This window comes from Eptatretus burgeri, chromosome 13 (assembly GCF_056783735.1).
Source record: "Eptatretus burgeri isolate ZD-2024b chromosome 13, Ebu_testis_v1, whole genome shotgun sequence".
In the NCBI taxonomy this organism is placed as follows: Eukaryota; Metazoa; Chordata; class Myxini; order Myxiniformes; family Myxinidae; genus Eptatretus; species Eptatretus burgeri.
This window is the reverse complement of record NC_140973.1, coordinates 21,692,345-21,708,593: the sequence shown is the minus strand read 5'-3', so window position 1 is coordinate 21,708,593 and position 16,249 is coordinate 21,692,345. Positions and strand designations below refer to the sequence as shown.

Here is a 16,249-nt window from a genome sequence, read left to right as displayed (position 1 = left end):
TGGGAGGGGAGAGTTGAGGACTTGGGGTATGGGAGGGGGAGAGTTGAGGACTTGGGGTTTGGAAGGGGGAGAGGTGAGGACTTGGGGTTTGGGAGGGGGAGAGTTGAGGACTTGGGGTTTGGAAGGGGGGAGAGGTGAGGACTTGGGGTTTGGGAGGGGGAGAGTTGAGGACTTGGGGTTTGGGAGGGAGGAGAGTTGAAGACTTGGGGTTTGGGAGGGGAGGAGAGTTGAAGACTTGAAGTCACGTGTTACATTGCACGGATGTTCTGCTGGTCCTTGCCAGTATAGTAGTTCTAAAAGAGTGCACTGTTGTGTGCCGTACCCCCCAGGCAAGTTGCACACGTAGGATTGTGTGCTGAATGGCAATACCGCACAAGGATGACGAGTCATGGTTTAAAAATAAATAAATCGTCCCATCACACCACAAATCCACCAATTCAAATGCAACAACGAACTTGCATTTTTATCATTGATATGAAGCATCAAACAAAAGCTCCAAAAGGAGACAATTCTTGAGTATCATGTTTGATGTACATGTAAGCTTGGCTGGGCACCCTCTTTATTATATATATATATATTTTTTTTTTTAAATAATTTTCACGACAAGTTAAAAACGAAGCCTTTTGTTCGTCGTCGCTTTAATGATTTCATAGTCTGTTTAAAATGTATTTTTTTTTTCCCCCCTTTACCTCTCACTGCGTCGTTTTTATATTTAATTAGTCGTATCGCTATTACATCCCGCCATCCGACTCAGTCGTTATGGCCACGCCGTCCGTGATGTCCTCGTGGGAGGTCGCGCCGGGTGACCGTCTGGTGGACGCGCTGAGCACGACCCCTGGCCACGTGGAGCACGCACCAAACAGGTTCTCACGGGATATGGTTGGTTTCCACACGTGTCCGTTCGTTCGTGGAATCGTACACTGTACGTCCTTCCGTTTGCTTTCATTTACGGCTGTGGGACTCGTACAGATCGTACATGTCGTACAGCATTAGTCGGGATATACATTTGTTCAGGGTTCCGAAGATGAGTTCTTCGCGAAGGAACACCGTGGGATCTTTAACGTCCACCGACTTATGCCGGCAGACGGGACGTCCGGCTTAATGTGCAGACGATGGACGTTGCACACGTTGCTGATGCCTCGCTCTTGTTGTGAAACACCAGGACGACTGTTTATAGCTGGGCCGAGATTTGAACCCAGGCTAGACAGCTCAAAGTCGAACGTACATGCCTGTAGGGGCTGGGCTATTCTCCCAGGTGCTGCAGGGTAACGAACTGTGATTCACAGGAACTGAAGACCTCGACGGTGGAGATGGGACCTGGTTGCTTGCCTGATGGGACCTGGTAAACTCATCAGCTTATTTGACCCTGTATGATTTGTGAGCGGGAAGCTGCTTGAAGTTGGGACAGGTGACAAAAGAAAAACCCCCAGGACGGATCAAAGACTCCTAACAGTTCACCGCCTTATCTCTGATGAACATATTAAATGCTCTGCATCGTGTTTGTCAAAAATGACAGATTTCTGTCGAGGGTGGGTGGTGGTCATATGGCAGCTTAGCTGCTGGGGTAGCTATCATTTCTGGTACACACACTGCTGATGCAGTGCCCCTCGACCGGTACACACACTGGAACTGGTACTCATTTCGCCGACTTCGGAAGGATGACAGGCTGAGTCAACCTCCTCGTGTATTAATTCAGCGGCCGACGGGGCTTGAACTCAGGGCCCGAGGATCCCAAGCCACCACGCGCCACCCTAACCACTGAGCCAACACCAGGCTTTCTGTAGAGGGTCATATGGATTGCTGGGGTTCCAGCCCACAGTGGTTGGTTAGAATCTGTAATGTTTTAAATTTAAACTTAAAGCTGCACAAGAGCTTTTCATCTACCTGAATGTACACAGAAAGATTACTTAGGTGGTATTTCGGAAGAGGAACGGTGCAATCGGGATGAATGCTACGTAGAATATAGATTGTGATTATGAGTATGGAGAAAGTTAGCCTTCCATGAGTTAAGGCGAGGACCGAAGAGGGGGTTTGATGCTACCAGAGAAAGCAAGGCTGGGAGTAAAGGTATCAGGATGTATATATGGATAAAATAGGATTTTTTTTTATTTTTAAAGGATGTATATCAGGATGTATGTTATCCCCTAGAACTTTCTCTTGAATGATGAATGCACTTTCCTGTCATCTACAGCAAACCGGTGACGCTGCACCAGCCAAGTAGTGCCACGTCCTCTGGCTGCATCCTCAGCCTGCACTCCGACAAGGGAGACATCATGGGGATCTCGCTGGTCAGTGAGGCAAGAATTGTAGAGCTTTACGTGAACCATGAGTACCTGTCCACTAACCGAGGAACACGGAGTTGGTGGGTATCTTAAGCCTGGCATTCCAAATTATGTGGATATCAACGAATATACATCTTATTATGGTTGTGGGGATAGATGGAGGAATTTCATAACAAAGTTAAGATTGTATAGAGTTGCTCGATCTGTGGACGTGTAGGAGACATCTCTGTAATTTAAATAGGGAAACTTTGAGCTTAAGTTATGTGACCTTTTCATACGTTTTTGCATTTACAAGCCAGCAATAAAATAATTACGTTCTTATAACAACAAGAAAAAGAACAAGAAGAAAAAGGGCAATCAGATTTCAGACCCTCACCAGGACTGCTTTTGTGTGGTGTATTTTGTGAACTGGTGTGTTGCGTAATTAATAAGAGACATAATTAGAACTGCCACTTTATAAATACTGGCAGTGATGACCGGGTACCAAGACGTCCCGCTTTGATCCAGACCTGACCCTGACCCATGATGTATTTTTTTAATTATTATTATTATTCAATTGAATTTAGAATGGGATTAAAGTAAATTCAATTCAAATCAAATTCAAGACCAAACAAGTCTGAAGACGACGATGGTTCACGAGCGGTATTTGACGATGTAGATTGTTTCAGAAGTCAAGGAAGAGATAATGTGCTAATGTTTGACCAAGTTATAAAAATGATCAACATCCTTGCTCTTAGTGTCCTCACCGAATGCAGACGAGAGTTTCGGCAGGGGCTGCTTGCAGCCTATGTTGATCTCTGTAAAGCGTTCGATTCAGTAAATCGGGATGTCCTCTGGAAGATTCTTGGTCTTCGTGGGGTGCCACCAAAACTGATTGATCTGATGTCTGAACTTTACTCTGGTACTGAGAGTGCTGTGAAGTGTGGTGGTACCATCTCTGACTTATTTCCAGTTGTTACTGGAGTTCGTCAGGGGTGTGTACTGGCCCCCACACTTTTCAGCACTTGTATGGACTGGATTTTAGGGAGGATGTCGGAGAGATCAAGCTGCGGTGCATCGTTTGAGAATGTCAAGATCTCGGACCTTGATTTTGCAGATGATGCAGTCATCTTTGCGGAGACTTTAGATATCCTTTTGGGGGCCCTCGAGGTGCTGAATGAGGAGTCTGAGCCGCTGGGATTACGGGTTTCCTGGGTCAAAACTAAGATCCAGGCTTTCGGTGACATCTTGGATGCTGCTGTCCTGTCTGTGTCTGTTTGTGGTGAGGATGTTGAGGTCGTGGAGAGATTCACTGACCTTGGCAGAAATATTCATGTCTCTGCTGGCTGTGAGTCAGAGGTCAAAAGACGTCTGGGTCGAGCCTGGGGAGTCATGGATTCACTGGATCATGGGGTGTGGCGCTGCAAGTACCTATGCAGGAGGACGAAAGTCCGAGTGTTCAGGTCCTTGGTACTTCCAGTCTTGCTCTATGGATGCGAGACTTGGACTCTGACCAAGGATCTGAGACGGAGACTTAATTCCTTTGGTACCAGGTCTCTTCGGAGAATCCTTGGCTATCGCTGGTTGGATTTTGTGTCCAACGAGCGGTTGCTGAGAGAGACTCGGATGAGATTTGTTACCTGCATAGTCCGTGAGCATCAGTTGCGGCTGTATGGACATGTGGCTCGTTTTCCTGATGCTGATCCTGCTCACCAGATTCTCTCAGCGGGGGAGTCTCGTGAGTGGAGGAGGCGAGTGGGCCGACCACGTGCCTCGTGGTTGCAGCAGGTTGACCATCATCTCGAGGAGATGGGGATGGGCCTGGCATCTGCCTGGGGGATGGCCAGACGGAGGCCCCTGGAGTACCGACGGAAAGTGGATGCAGCGACGCGCTGTTCTGGCACATGCTCCCATACCTGACCTGATGTGGTACGAGTGACAGGTTATGAGCTGCAAAATGTCGAAAACTCGGTTTCGTTCAACAACTTTAAAAATTTGACCTTTGCATAACCTTTAAAGGTCACAAAACAATGTTGTGGACATTAAAATAAGGAAACAGGATATGTGCTATAGCTTATTGGAGTTAGTTTGTCGAAGAAGGTCGAAAACCCGGTTCGATTCCCACAACTTTGAAAATTTCACCTTTAAAGGTCACTGGTCAAGGATTATGACCTTTGGTGCAAAACTTTCTCTGGAACATTCCAGGAACAATATAACGTCATAGGCTATATGGCATTTCACACTCATCGGATTATCCATACTTTGATGAAATCAGCGTAAAAACAAACTTGAAGGGGGTGCCACGGGCAAGGTGTTCGAGATAGAGCAAAATGGTTTCAAGACTTTAGGTGGGGAATGACCTCAAATTATGCATAAAAATATTGTCATCTTAGCTCTCAAAGTTTGGGCGGTCGTATGAAGTTTATGTCAAAATTCGAAATTTTCTAAGTTTGTGACCTTGTGACCTTGACCTTGGGACGAAAATTAAAAATCGAGCTCCGTGGGGCTATGCAGGTGCCATTGGGCTGACCAAATACCGAAAACCCCTGCCAGATTCGACAAACCCCTCGGAGAAGAAATTTTTTTTATGTCAAAATTCACAATTTTCGAAGTTCGTGACCTTGACCTTGGGACGAAAAAGAAAAATCGAGCTCCATGGGGCTATGCAGGTGCCATTGGGCTAACTGAATACCGAAACCCCTGCCAGATTCGACAAACCCCCTCGGAGAAGATGCAAATTGAAATCGGCTACCCCCTAAAAACACAATTTGCAACTATCTAAGTTTGTGACCTTGTGACCTTGACCTTGGGACGAAAATGAAAAATCGAGCTCCGTGGGGCTATGCAGGTGCCATTGGGCTAACTGAATACCGAAACCCCTGCCAGATTCGACAAACCCCCTCGGAGAAGATGCAAATTGAAATTGGCTACCCCTAAAAACACAATTTTCAATTATCTAAGTTTGTGACCTTGTGACCTTGACCTTGGGACGAAAATGAAAAATCGAGCTCCGTGGGGCTATGCAGGTGCCATTGGGCTAACCAAATACCAAAACCCCTGCCAGATTCGACAAACCCCCTCGGAGAAGATGCAAATTGAAATAGGCTACCCCCTAAAAACACGTTTTTTTGGGCGTAGCTCCACCCATATTGGGCGTACCACGCCCATTTTCAGGAAAACACAACTAGATCATGATATAAACCTCCCACCAAAATTGTCAGGATCGGATCAAAACCCACGGAGCTCTGCTCAGGACAGACAGACAGACACACAGACACACAGACACAGACAGACAACAATAACGAATATAGTGGTCACTTATTTTTCTCGTGAACCAATAGGTACAGTCCTGCATTGGAGTAATCAGAAGGAACCCGAACAAGAAAAAAATCAAAGATGAAGTCATCAGAAGGAACCTGGTTGGGATTTGTATTTCAGCTGCCACTCCTCCACCCCCAAACCCATCCAGGCACAGCCAAGTGAGCCTTATTAAAAAAAAAAAAACGGAAAGAAAAGTATACATCTCAACAATTAAATAATTTTGGCTGCCAGACCATGCATCTGCTCAATTTGAAATTTTAAACCTGTATTCCCGATCTCTGCAAGATCATAAATGTGAAGTTTCACATCGATTTATGAGGCGGTTCAAGAGAAAACATTATTTAATATTTTACTCAATCCAATATGGCTGCCAAACCATGTGACCTCTCAATCATTCCTTAACATACTTGTTCACCCACGGCTTGGGGAACATTTGTGTGAAGTTCCCCTCTATTTGTCCAGCTGTTCTGGAGATGCAGATTTTTTTGAGGTTTTAGTGTAAATTCAATATGGCTGCCAAACCATGTGACCAATGACATTAAATGTGAACCTTTTGTTCCACATGGACAGGTGGTCTTGGGTGAAAAGTTTTGCCTCGATCTGTTCAGCCACTTCAGAGAAAATTTTTGAAGGTTTAAAAAAAACAAAAAAACAATATGGCTGCCGAATCGCGTGACCGATGATGTCATGAATTTTTCTTTTCTGTGGACCATTTAATCCCTAGATGACCCTCAAAATTTTTTCTACTGATTGGATGTGGCGTTCTACATATGCAATTATGACGTCACAATGAGGGCACTGATGACATCCTTAAAAAAAAAAAATCACTCGTTTCCCATGAGGAGTACTATGTGCGAAGTTTCAATTTTTTCCTTTGTGCGGTTTGAGATAGAGGTGAAATGAGAGCGAGAGATGAACCTTCAGAGTTTAGGCTTTATTCCATTTGATTGGAGCCGCTTCTGTGGACACACCAGGAAATACAGGTTCAGCTAGGAGTACATACGCAGAAACGTATACATGTGCAGTTAACCATTGCAGACTAATCCGCGTAAGCACGGAGTTCGATATAATCTCCATTCTCACCAGTCAATGTGCACCTTCAGTTAACGAGCATCAAGTGGACAGCCGATGTCAATAGCAATGCCCCGGGGACAATCCACCCGTGCCGCAGAGACCTCCCCTTATACGCGAGACGCACAACATGTGATCCCGCGTCATGTCCCTTGATTCACGCACCACCACATTCTCCTCACCTTTAAAATGTAACTAGGGGCCCATCTTACACACCATGATTGCTTTAGCACTATAGGAGTATACATTTCAAGCAACGCGGACTAATTGATCTACAGAAGCATACATGCCAAGCAGTGATTATTTTGAGTTGTAGGAGCATGGAAATGAGCATCGATATATGATATAATGGGCATATAGGAGCATGAGCAGCGAGAATGCCGATAATCCCCTTTACAGATTGGAGTCGTCGAGGGGGCCTTATTCGTCGACCTCTCCGGGAGTAAACGGCAGTTTCACTTGAGGGAGACTCCCGATCCTCTTGGTGAGCCTCGACTTGTGCCGGGGATGACTCTCGATCGCTCTCGGGGGAACACGGCAGCCCCGTCGCCTGGCGGAGTTCCTGGGGGGGAAATGTCAGAAGGAGGAGAGCCAGGAGGTGGTGTACCGGCGGGAGGAGTACCGGCGGGAGCCAGATGGCGAACCGACACAGTGGTCTCCCTGCCATCCGGGAGCCTGACATGAGCATACTCTGGATTAGTGTCAATGAGTTCGACCCCCTCCACCAGCGGTTCATACTTGCTTTGCCGTACCGGGCGTTTCATGAACACTGTACCGGGGTGGGTCAGCCAGTTGGGCACCGTTTGACTGTCAACATAACGTCGTTGGTGAGTAAACATACGTTCGTGAGGAGTGGCATTTGTGGACGTGCAGAGCAAAGAGCGTATGGAATTCATTGCGTCAGAAGAGCAACCTCCCATCGCTCGGGGCCCAGTCCTCTCGATTTCAGCGCCAGAGTTATGGCTTTCCAAATAACTCCATTATACCTTTCCACCTGCCCGTTTCCCTGTGGGTTGTAACCCGTCGTTCGACAAGTTGCTATGCCGTGCTCTAATAGGAATTGTTTTAGCCCGGCCGACATGAAACACGGCCCTCTGTCTGAATGTATGTACGAAGGTCTCCCAAACATAGCGAAGACGTCAGAGAGACATTTTACGACAGTGCCCGAGGTCATATCCGAGCACGGAAACGCGAAAGGGAACCTTGAATATTCATCAACAACGGTGAATATGTATCTGTTGTCTGTCTCGGTGGGCAGGGGCCCTTTGAAGTCGATGTTTAGTCTCTCGAAGGGGGAAGTAGCCTTGATCAGTCTGCCAGATGCCGCGCCAAAGAATCTGGGTTTTAGTTCAGCACAAACAGGGCATGAAGCATTCATTTGTTTAATATCTTCAACAGAATAGGGAAGATTTTGTCTGTACGAAATGTGCCATCCTGGTTACCCCTGGGTGGCACAGAGACACATGGAGGTCTTGCAAAGCCTGACTGATTGTTGCCGAACTGTAGACCCGGGAGAAGGTATCTGCAGCAGGGTTTTCCTTCCCGAAGCCGGTAAACAATGTCGTACCTGTAGCAGGCTAGGTCTATCCGCCATCTCATAATTTTTTCATTCTTAATTTTCCCTGCTATTTTTCCCATCAAACATGAAAGCCACGGATCGTTGGTCCGTAACGAGCGTGAAGTGGTTTCCCAGTAAATAATGTCTCCATTTACGCAGCGCTTCGACGATGGCGTACGCCTCCTTCTCTATTGCCGAGTGTCTCTGCTCGCTTCTAGAGAGAGTTCTCGAGAAGAAAGCGACCGGCCGCCCAGACTGATTAAGTGTTGCAGCTATGGCGTGATTTGAAGCGTCGGTCTCCACCACGAAGGGCACCGAGCTGTCGATCGATAAAACCACGGACTTACTGATATCATCCTTGAGATCGTGGAAAGCTTTCACGACAGCGGCATCTGGTGGAAAGTTTTTGCAATGCACTAGGGGATGTATTTTCTCGGAGTATTGCGAAATCCATCTTGCATAGTAAGCGAACATCCCGATCACCCGGCGCATTGTCTGCAAGTCCTGAGGTGGTGGAAGCTCACGGAGCGGGCGCAATCGCTCAGGATCAGGCTTAACTGTGCCGTCGGCTATCGTGTAGCCGAGAAGGTCAATTGACCTTGCCGAGAATACGCATTTCTCGTAGTTGAGAGTCAGATTATATTTTCCAGCAATGCTCAAGAATCTGTCCAGATTCCTATCATGTTCCCTCTGATCCCTACCGCACACTGTGACATTATCCACGTAAACAAAAGTGTCTTCGAGGTTTTCATCTGAGATGATGTCGTCCATAACCCGTTGGAAGCAAGCTACTCCATTCGTGACACCGAATGGTATCCTTCTGAACTGGTAGAGGCGCCGCCCTGCCTGGAATGCAGTGTACGGTTTGTCTTCCTCTCGGATGGGAATTTGATGATAGGCGCTTCGCAAGTCGATGGTACTGAATACCTTATAATTGGCCACGCGTTCGACCATCTCATCTATGCGCGGCAGGGGGTAGGCGTCGAGTTGGGTGAAGCGATTGACCGTTTGGGAATAATCGACAACCATCCGTCTCTTATGGTTCTGACTGCTGGTTACTAACACCTGTGCGCGCCATGGCGAATCGCTCGGTTCTATAATTCCCTCCTCCAGTAATCGCTTGGTTTCTGAAGTGATGAAATTCATGTCAGCAGTGGTATATCGCCGCGATTTGATCGCTATCGGTTTGCAGACCGGCGACAAGTTAGCGAACAGCTGGGGGGACGTCACCTCCGCGGTGGTCAGCGCATTTAAAATTAGACGAGGCTTGCTTCCTCCAAAGGGTATTTCGATGCTCGTGTGCTGCTTGAGGACATTATGACCCAGAATTACGTCTGCGCACAAATCACGAAGCACCAGCACCTTTACATCCCGATGCGTGTACCCTTTTACGTCCAATTCAACATTGCAGTACCCTCGTATGCGGGATTGTAGTGAGGTGGCGGCCATGCATACCGTATTGTCAGTCGGGTGGATTACCCATTTCCTGCCCTTCACTAGCGAGCTGTTGACGAAACTTTCAGAGCTACCGGTATCAATCAGTGCCTCAGCCATATGCCCGTTAATTCGCACGTTGATGATAGCCTTGGATAGATTCCCCGGGGAGGCTGCAGTCAATTTATTTTGCGAGTAGAGAGCCGCAGAAGTGGGTTTATTCCTCCTTAGAGTAGATTTACATACCCTGGCATAATGCCCTTTCTTGTCGCACCATGCATGTGGCATCTCTGGCTGGACATTTTTGACGAGGATGCCTTTTGTACCCACAAAAGAAGCATTTACCGACCGGAGCAGTTGCTGAGGAGTTTGACGAGGTCTGGGTATCCGGCTCCTCGGGTGTTTCTCCATCCCTCATGTCTGGCTGTGTCTGTGCCAGTGGGGTTCCTTGGGTTCCCATCGTAGCAGCGTTCATGAGCAGCATCGGTGTCCCAAATGACTCAGATTGCTGCTGAGCCGTATCCATCGCTCGAGCCTGATCGACTACCTTGTCAAGAGTGGGTTGCGCTTTCTCTAGTAAGCGTTGCCGTATGTGGGCTGATCTGAGTCCTTGGATGAATGCCTCCCGTGTCGCTTCCTTTCGGTGTTCCTCGGCGTACGGCCCGGAAGCTGCAGTCTTTTCCCAGCTGATTCAGAGCTTGCAGGAACTGATCGATTGTCTCCCCGGCTGCTTGCTTGCGTGTGTTGAGAAGATGTCGTATGTATACCTCGTTCTTGGGCTTCACGTAGAGCGCCTGCAGTACGTCAATCGCTGCTTCGTAAGTGTCGCACCCCGAGAAGAGCCTGTACACGCCGGGCGAGACATGATTCACGAGAGCGGCAAATTTGTCAGCTCCCTCCGCGATGATGGTCAGATAGTGTGAGAAGGAGCAGAACCAATGTGACCATTTCATTTCTGCGTCAGTCGTGTTTGGGTCTGCGTCGAACCTCTCTGGTTTGTAGATCTTGTCCATCTTTGGTTGAGAGAGCCGAGAAAATCAAATGGAATAAATTGAAATGAGAGCGAGAGATGAACCTTCAGAGTTTAGGCTTTATTCCATTTGATTGGAGCCGCTTCTGTGGACACACCAGGAAATACAGGTTCAGCTAGGAGTACATAAGCAGAAACGTATACATGTGCAGTTAACCATTGCAGACTAATCCGCGTAAGCACGGAGTTCGATATAATCTCCATTCTCACCAGTCAATGTGCACCTTCAGTTAACGAGCATCAAGTGGACAGCCGATGTCAATAGCAATGCCCCGGGGACAATCCACCCGTGCCGCAGAGACCTCCCCTTATACGCGAGACGCACAACATGTGATCCCGCGTCATGTCCCTTGATTCACGTTAATTCACCACAAGAGGTCCAAAGTTTTTCCGTTTTTAGCAGCGTTCGCTACGTGAGACGCTGCTCATAGAGGGCTCGGCGTTGTTGTTGTTGTTGTTGTTGTTCTTCTTCTTCTTCTTCTTGTTCTTGTTCTTGTTCTTATTCTTGTTCTTGTGAAGACAAAACCTTAATCTCTCGTACTCGGCTCTTGTATATACGAGATCCGGATCTCCTTAAATACTGAGCACATGTACACATCCTCACATAGACGGTGCCTTTTGAGAGCGTCTATCATGAACTTTTAAATATATTTGGACATTTGCTTTAAAGTTTCGAAAAGTTCACGTTACTATTTAAAGATTATTCCATTTATTGTATTGTAATTTCGTAAATACGTAAAGACATTATGACGCGTTTCGCTATTGGCTTAATCAAGGCACGTGACTAAATATTGGAAGTTGTTGTTTTAAAAAAAAAAAAAAAATTTTTTTAAGCCGACAAAATCTTTAGGACGCTGCTCATGGACACATTTGTCCTTGTTCCAATATGGCTGCCACACCACGTGACTTATGATGTCATAATTATCATTAAAACATTCTGCAGGAGTAGTGTCGCACCAATGGTGAAAATTTTGTCTTGATCCAACAAGCAGTTGTGGAGAAAGACACGAAAGGTCTGTGCAGACAAACAAACAGACCCAAATGCAATACCCTCTCCTTTGGCGGGTTTTAATAACAGAGCCACACGTCCAAGCAGGCGAGAAGCCCCACCTGCCCGGCTTCGTACCAGCAAGTCACGTCCCCGAGACTTATGATTGGTCAGTGACGTGAGAGATGGGGAGGGGGGGTGGAGGGGATGGCATGGTTGAAGAGCGGAGAGTTGGTGGAGGAACATGGTTGAGAGAAAGAGGATCTCGTTTTTGCTCTCTTGGCACAACGAAATGGCTACGTGATTCTCGTGTTCATGCTGGTGAATTTGCAGCATGCTGGGCAAGACGCTAGCCATTCCTGTTCAGCCGAGTCACGAAGTTTTACGATTATGAGAAAGAGAGGAAGAGGAGCGCACCTCTCAGCGAATTCGGCGTTATCCCGTTGTGTATTCAAGGAGGAAGGTGTGCGATCGTTGTGAGCAGACCTCATGCAAGACAGGTACATTCGGCATATTCGTTCATGAGAAGAAGCTGCACGGTGGTTGGTGCTCCCTGGCGTCAAATACTGCCTCACAAATTACCAAATGCATGTGACCGCTGAGAGCAGCTTGGCGCCATTTTGGGTGCGGTTTCCCATGCGGGATGCCGTGGTTCGATCGATAAGTTCATAAAAGACAATCTCTGGACAAAGCGAAGTGCCAAAATAAGGGGAGGATTTTTACCTCTGCCACCGAAGGTGAAGGAGATTGTTTTCACCTTTGAAGGTTGCGTGTGTGACTAGGACGAACTGATTAGATTTTGGTGAAGATCCAGATCCAGATCTGACTCGTATCATTTTTTAAGTGATTCTTCGCCATTGAGGGATGTGGCCATAAAGGATATATAGCACGATATCTTAAAAAGTGGTGGATGGATTCGGACGAAAGTTGGTGGATATGTTGGGCATGTGACAAGGAAGATTTGATTGAAATTTTAGTGAAGATCTGGATCTGAATCCGGATACTAGAAATTTCAGTTGATTCTTCACCTTTGAGAAATGGGACCAAAAACGACGTCGCTCGACATCGCAAAACATTGCGGACTGGTTCAGACAAAACGTGGTGGACAGGTTTGGTGTTTGACAAGAACAAGCTGATTGGATTATAGTTCAGGTCTGGATGCAGATCCAGCCCATCAGTGGGATACAAAATGTACTGTTCAGCCTGGTCCGTATGTGCTCTACCGAATGCCATTCTCGTTTGATGTGTAATCAACTTGGACACAATGTAAACATTTCAAAGTTGTGATGTGTCATTAGACGACTAAAATCCCTTGCAATAATCTTTGTATTCATCTTAGTGTTGCCGGTGGTGAAGACCTGATGTTCATCATTGATGTGCAACTTGAGACCTCGCAGTCCTCCTGTGAGCTAAAGGTGCAAATTTACCGGCAAATAGGCCAAGCATATACACACACAATATCTGGGCCTTTGTGCCACCACCCTTGATTCATTCTTATTCTTTTTTTTATTTTTAAAAATCACATTCATATGAACTTAGCATATAGCTTGTAATCAATGTAATTAAAATGACAAGCTCTCATTGGAGCATTGGGTTGGGAGGATGGCCTCGAGGTACGCACACTCGCCTCGAAGCTGTCTTGCCTGGGCTCAAATCTCACCCCTGCTATAGACTGTCTTCCCAGTGTTTCACAGGCAGGGTCATTCATCAATGTGTGTGCCGTCCCTTGGAAAGACGTTGAACTGGGCGTCCCATCTTTTGGCATTAGTTGGGGGATGTTAAAGATCCCACAGTGTCTTTCACAAGAAGTAGGCAAGCCATCACCGGCACCCTGGCCTAATTCCAAATTCCTACTCAAACCAGCAGAGGACATTGCATCCACAGTGGTACAGCCCCTTTCAGGTGGGAGGGTAGGGTGGAAGTCAAAATTTCCATTTGTGTGGGTCTTTACTGTTGCAATATTGTTCCAGGTAGAAGTTGACAACTCGAACATCATAGACATGACATGATTGGACAAATGCATGTAAATGAAATAAACTGTACAACGTACACTTAAGGTGTGTGTGTGTGTGTGTGTGTGTGTGTGTGTGTGTGTGTGTGTGTGTGTGTGTGTGTGTGTGTGTGTGTGTGTGTGTGTGTGTGTGTGTGTGTGTGTGTGTGTGTGTGTGTGTTTTGTATGGTATTTGTTCTCTCCTCCACATACAATCAAGTGTCCATTGCTCAGATTGTCCTGCAGTGTAATAAGTGACTCATTTTGTTGTTGTTGTTGTTTTCAGCTTCTTTCACTGCCAAAAAAGAACACTGTTACTATTAACAGCCTCGTTTTGAGAATGAAAGAAAGGGACAACAACACGACAGGCGTGGTTCAAAAAGACCTTTGTGACTTCCGGAGGGGAACATCTGGCTTTGACCTGAGGAAAATGGAGGATATGGTGGAAACCATTTCTTTGTCTCCAAAGGCAGAGAAGCTGCTCATGTTGCTTCAAAGCCAGCAGCAGCGAGTAAGCAGCACTTTTCCAGGATGGAGGGTTAATGGGGTGTCTGCCTTTTTGTCTACTATTCTGTTGTTTCATCTGGTAGTTGAGATGGTGGCACAGGATCTCTTCTCGAAATGCCGGATGAATGGTAGAAAATGCTCTGCCATGAGATAGGAATTTCGGATACTTTTGATGTATGTTGTCATTGGTATACTCTTGTAAAGGATGCTGTGGGATACATTTATTGGCACACAAATGAATAGGACAGATATCTTCACATCCATTCCAAATGACTGCATGCTTGACGTCACACCGTGCCGATGAAGCACCACGAAGTTACTTTAGAATTAGGGCTTCAAGCATGGCTGAAGCCCTATTGAATTCGTTAGTATTATTATTATTAACGGCGTTTTTATGTTCTACTGACCGATTTTGTGGCGGATCTGGAGGGAAAACTGTCGGATGAAATTCAACGAAACTTTACAGGATTATTACTCACCACCTGAAGTTTATACTATGAAACATTTGATGACTTAGGTCACGTGGTATGGCGGCCATATTGGATTTTATCCAAAACCTAAAAACATCTTCTTCTCCAGAAGGGATAATCTGACGGCCTCAATCTTTTGCACACATTTGCTAAGTTCGATGTTAATGTGATGTTAATCTTCTCCTCGCCATGTTCCCCGTCCCATCCCCATCCCTCTCCCTTCCACAGTTCACCTGTGTCTGTTCCCCAATGATTTGTCCCTTCCACTCCCGCCCCTCTTGTCTCATGCCTCCTTGCTGTGAGTTGTGTGTTAGCTCTCATACGAGCCTCGACCAAGGTATACAAAAAAAAAAAAAAAAAAAAAAAAAAAACGGATAACCTGACAGCCTCAATCCTTTGCACACATTTGCTAAGTTCCATGCTAATGTGAATTTGTTAATTTAATCGAAATCGTTACATAATTAATATGATTTAAAATGATGCCGATTCGCCTCATTAAATATGCAAAATATGCAAATGAGAGTTGAAAAAATTTAATGACAAATTTAGATAGCACATAAACAGGGGACTCCCAATATATTTATACTATGTCTGTATTTGACCCCAGTGAGCCCCCAGAGCCCCCCAAAGTTGAAAATGACCCATTTTTTAAATGTCATAAAATAAAAACAACGCTTGGATGAAATTCAATGAAACTTATCCTTTTAATAACTCTCCACCTGAAGTTTATACTTTGAAAATTTTGATGACGTCGGTCACGTGGTATGGCGGCCATATTGGATTTTATCCAAAACCTAAAAACATCTTCTTCTCCAGAAGGGATAATCTGACAGCCTCAATCTTTTGCACACATTTGCTAAGTTCCATGCTAATGTGAATTTGTTAATTTGGTCGAAATCGTTATTTAATTTATATGATTTTAAATGATGCCGATTCGCCTCATTAAATATGCAAAATATGCAAATGAGAGTTGAAAAAATTTAATGACAGATTCTGATAGGCCTTGAAGAAGGGACTCCAAATATGTTTATGCTATGTCTGTATTTTACCCCAGTGAGGCCCCAGAGCCCCCCAAAGTTTAAAATCACCCATTTTTGACATGTCGTAAAATGAAAACCAAAGAAGATAGACAAGAAGTGACCAGAAATTCTGGAAGATATTTTCACGTTCTATAAGTTCGCCATTTATATTAATATGCAAATGTGGAGTTATTGGACTTTTTTGGGGACTTGAAAATTTGTCCAGCCTCGATTTGTCCAACATGAAGTTTCTTTCTCTATCATGTTTTGCTATCGACTTTTCAATCCTTCATTGAGATAACATGAGGGACCCCGTAGCTGGGCCACATTGCAGACTTGAACTAACTTTCTAACTCGGAAAACCCATATCATGTGACAGGGTGATAGTGTTGAAATTTGTTAAAATGGAGGTACGCCTTGAAGCCCGGGATTACTGGTTTACCAGCTTTAATTGATCTTGTTTTTTTACTTTTTTTTTTTTTTTAGGGTCAAGCACAAGGATCAAGTGACTTGAGCTCTGCTGCTTCCATTGACAGTAGCTGTGTGTCGTTACTCCATATGCTCTTGAATCGTGGAGCCAACCCGCTTCCTCATTGTCCA

At 45.8% G+C, this 16,249-nt stretch overlaps 1 protein-coding gene across 3 annotated transcripts in view; it reads left to right on the top strand.

Moving 5' to 3' along the window:
- The first annotated feature begins 626 nt into the window (after nt 1-626).
- The window catches only part of C13H10orf88 (chromosome 13 C10orf88 homolog), a 16,376-nt gene continuing 753 nt past the window's right edge, over nt 627-16,249 (top strand). The window contains exons 1-5 of one of the 3 annotated variants that reach the window (XM_085851621.1): nt 627-863; nt 2,192-2,362; nt 13,003-13,078; nt 13,940-14,164; nt 16,136-16,249. The exon at nt 16,136-16,249 is cut by the window's right edge and continues 239 nt beyond it. In XM_085851621.1, the coding sequence (XP_085707747.1) occupies nt 760-863; nt 2,192-2,362; nt 13,003-13,078; nt 13,940-14,164; nt 16,136-16,249 (690 nt within the window). In that variant the 5' untranslated portion in view covers nt 627-759. Of the gene's footprint in view, nt 880-2,191; nt 2,363-13,002; nt 13,079-13,939; nt 14,165-16,135 lie in introns of all 3 variants that reach the window. The other 2 variants (XM_085851620.1, XM_085851622.1) reach the window with 2 other exon arrangements.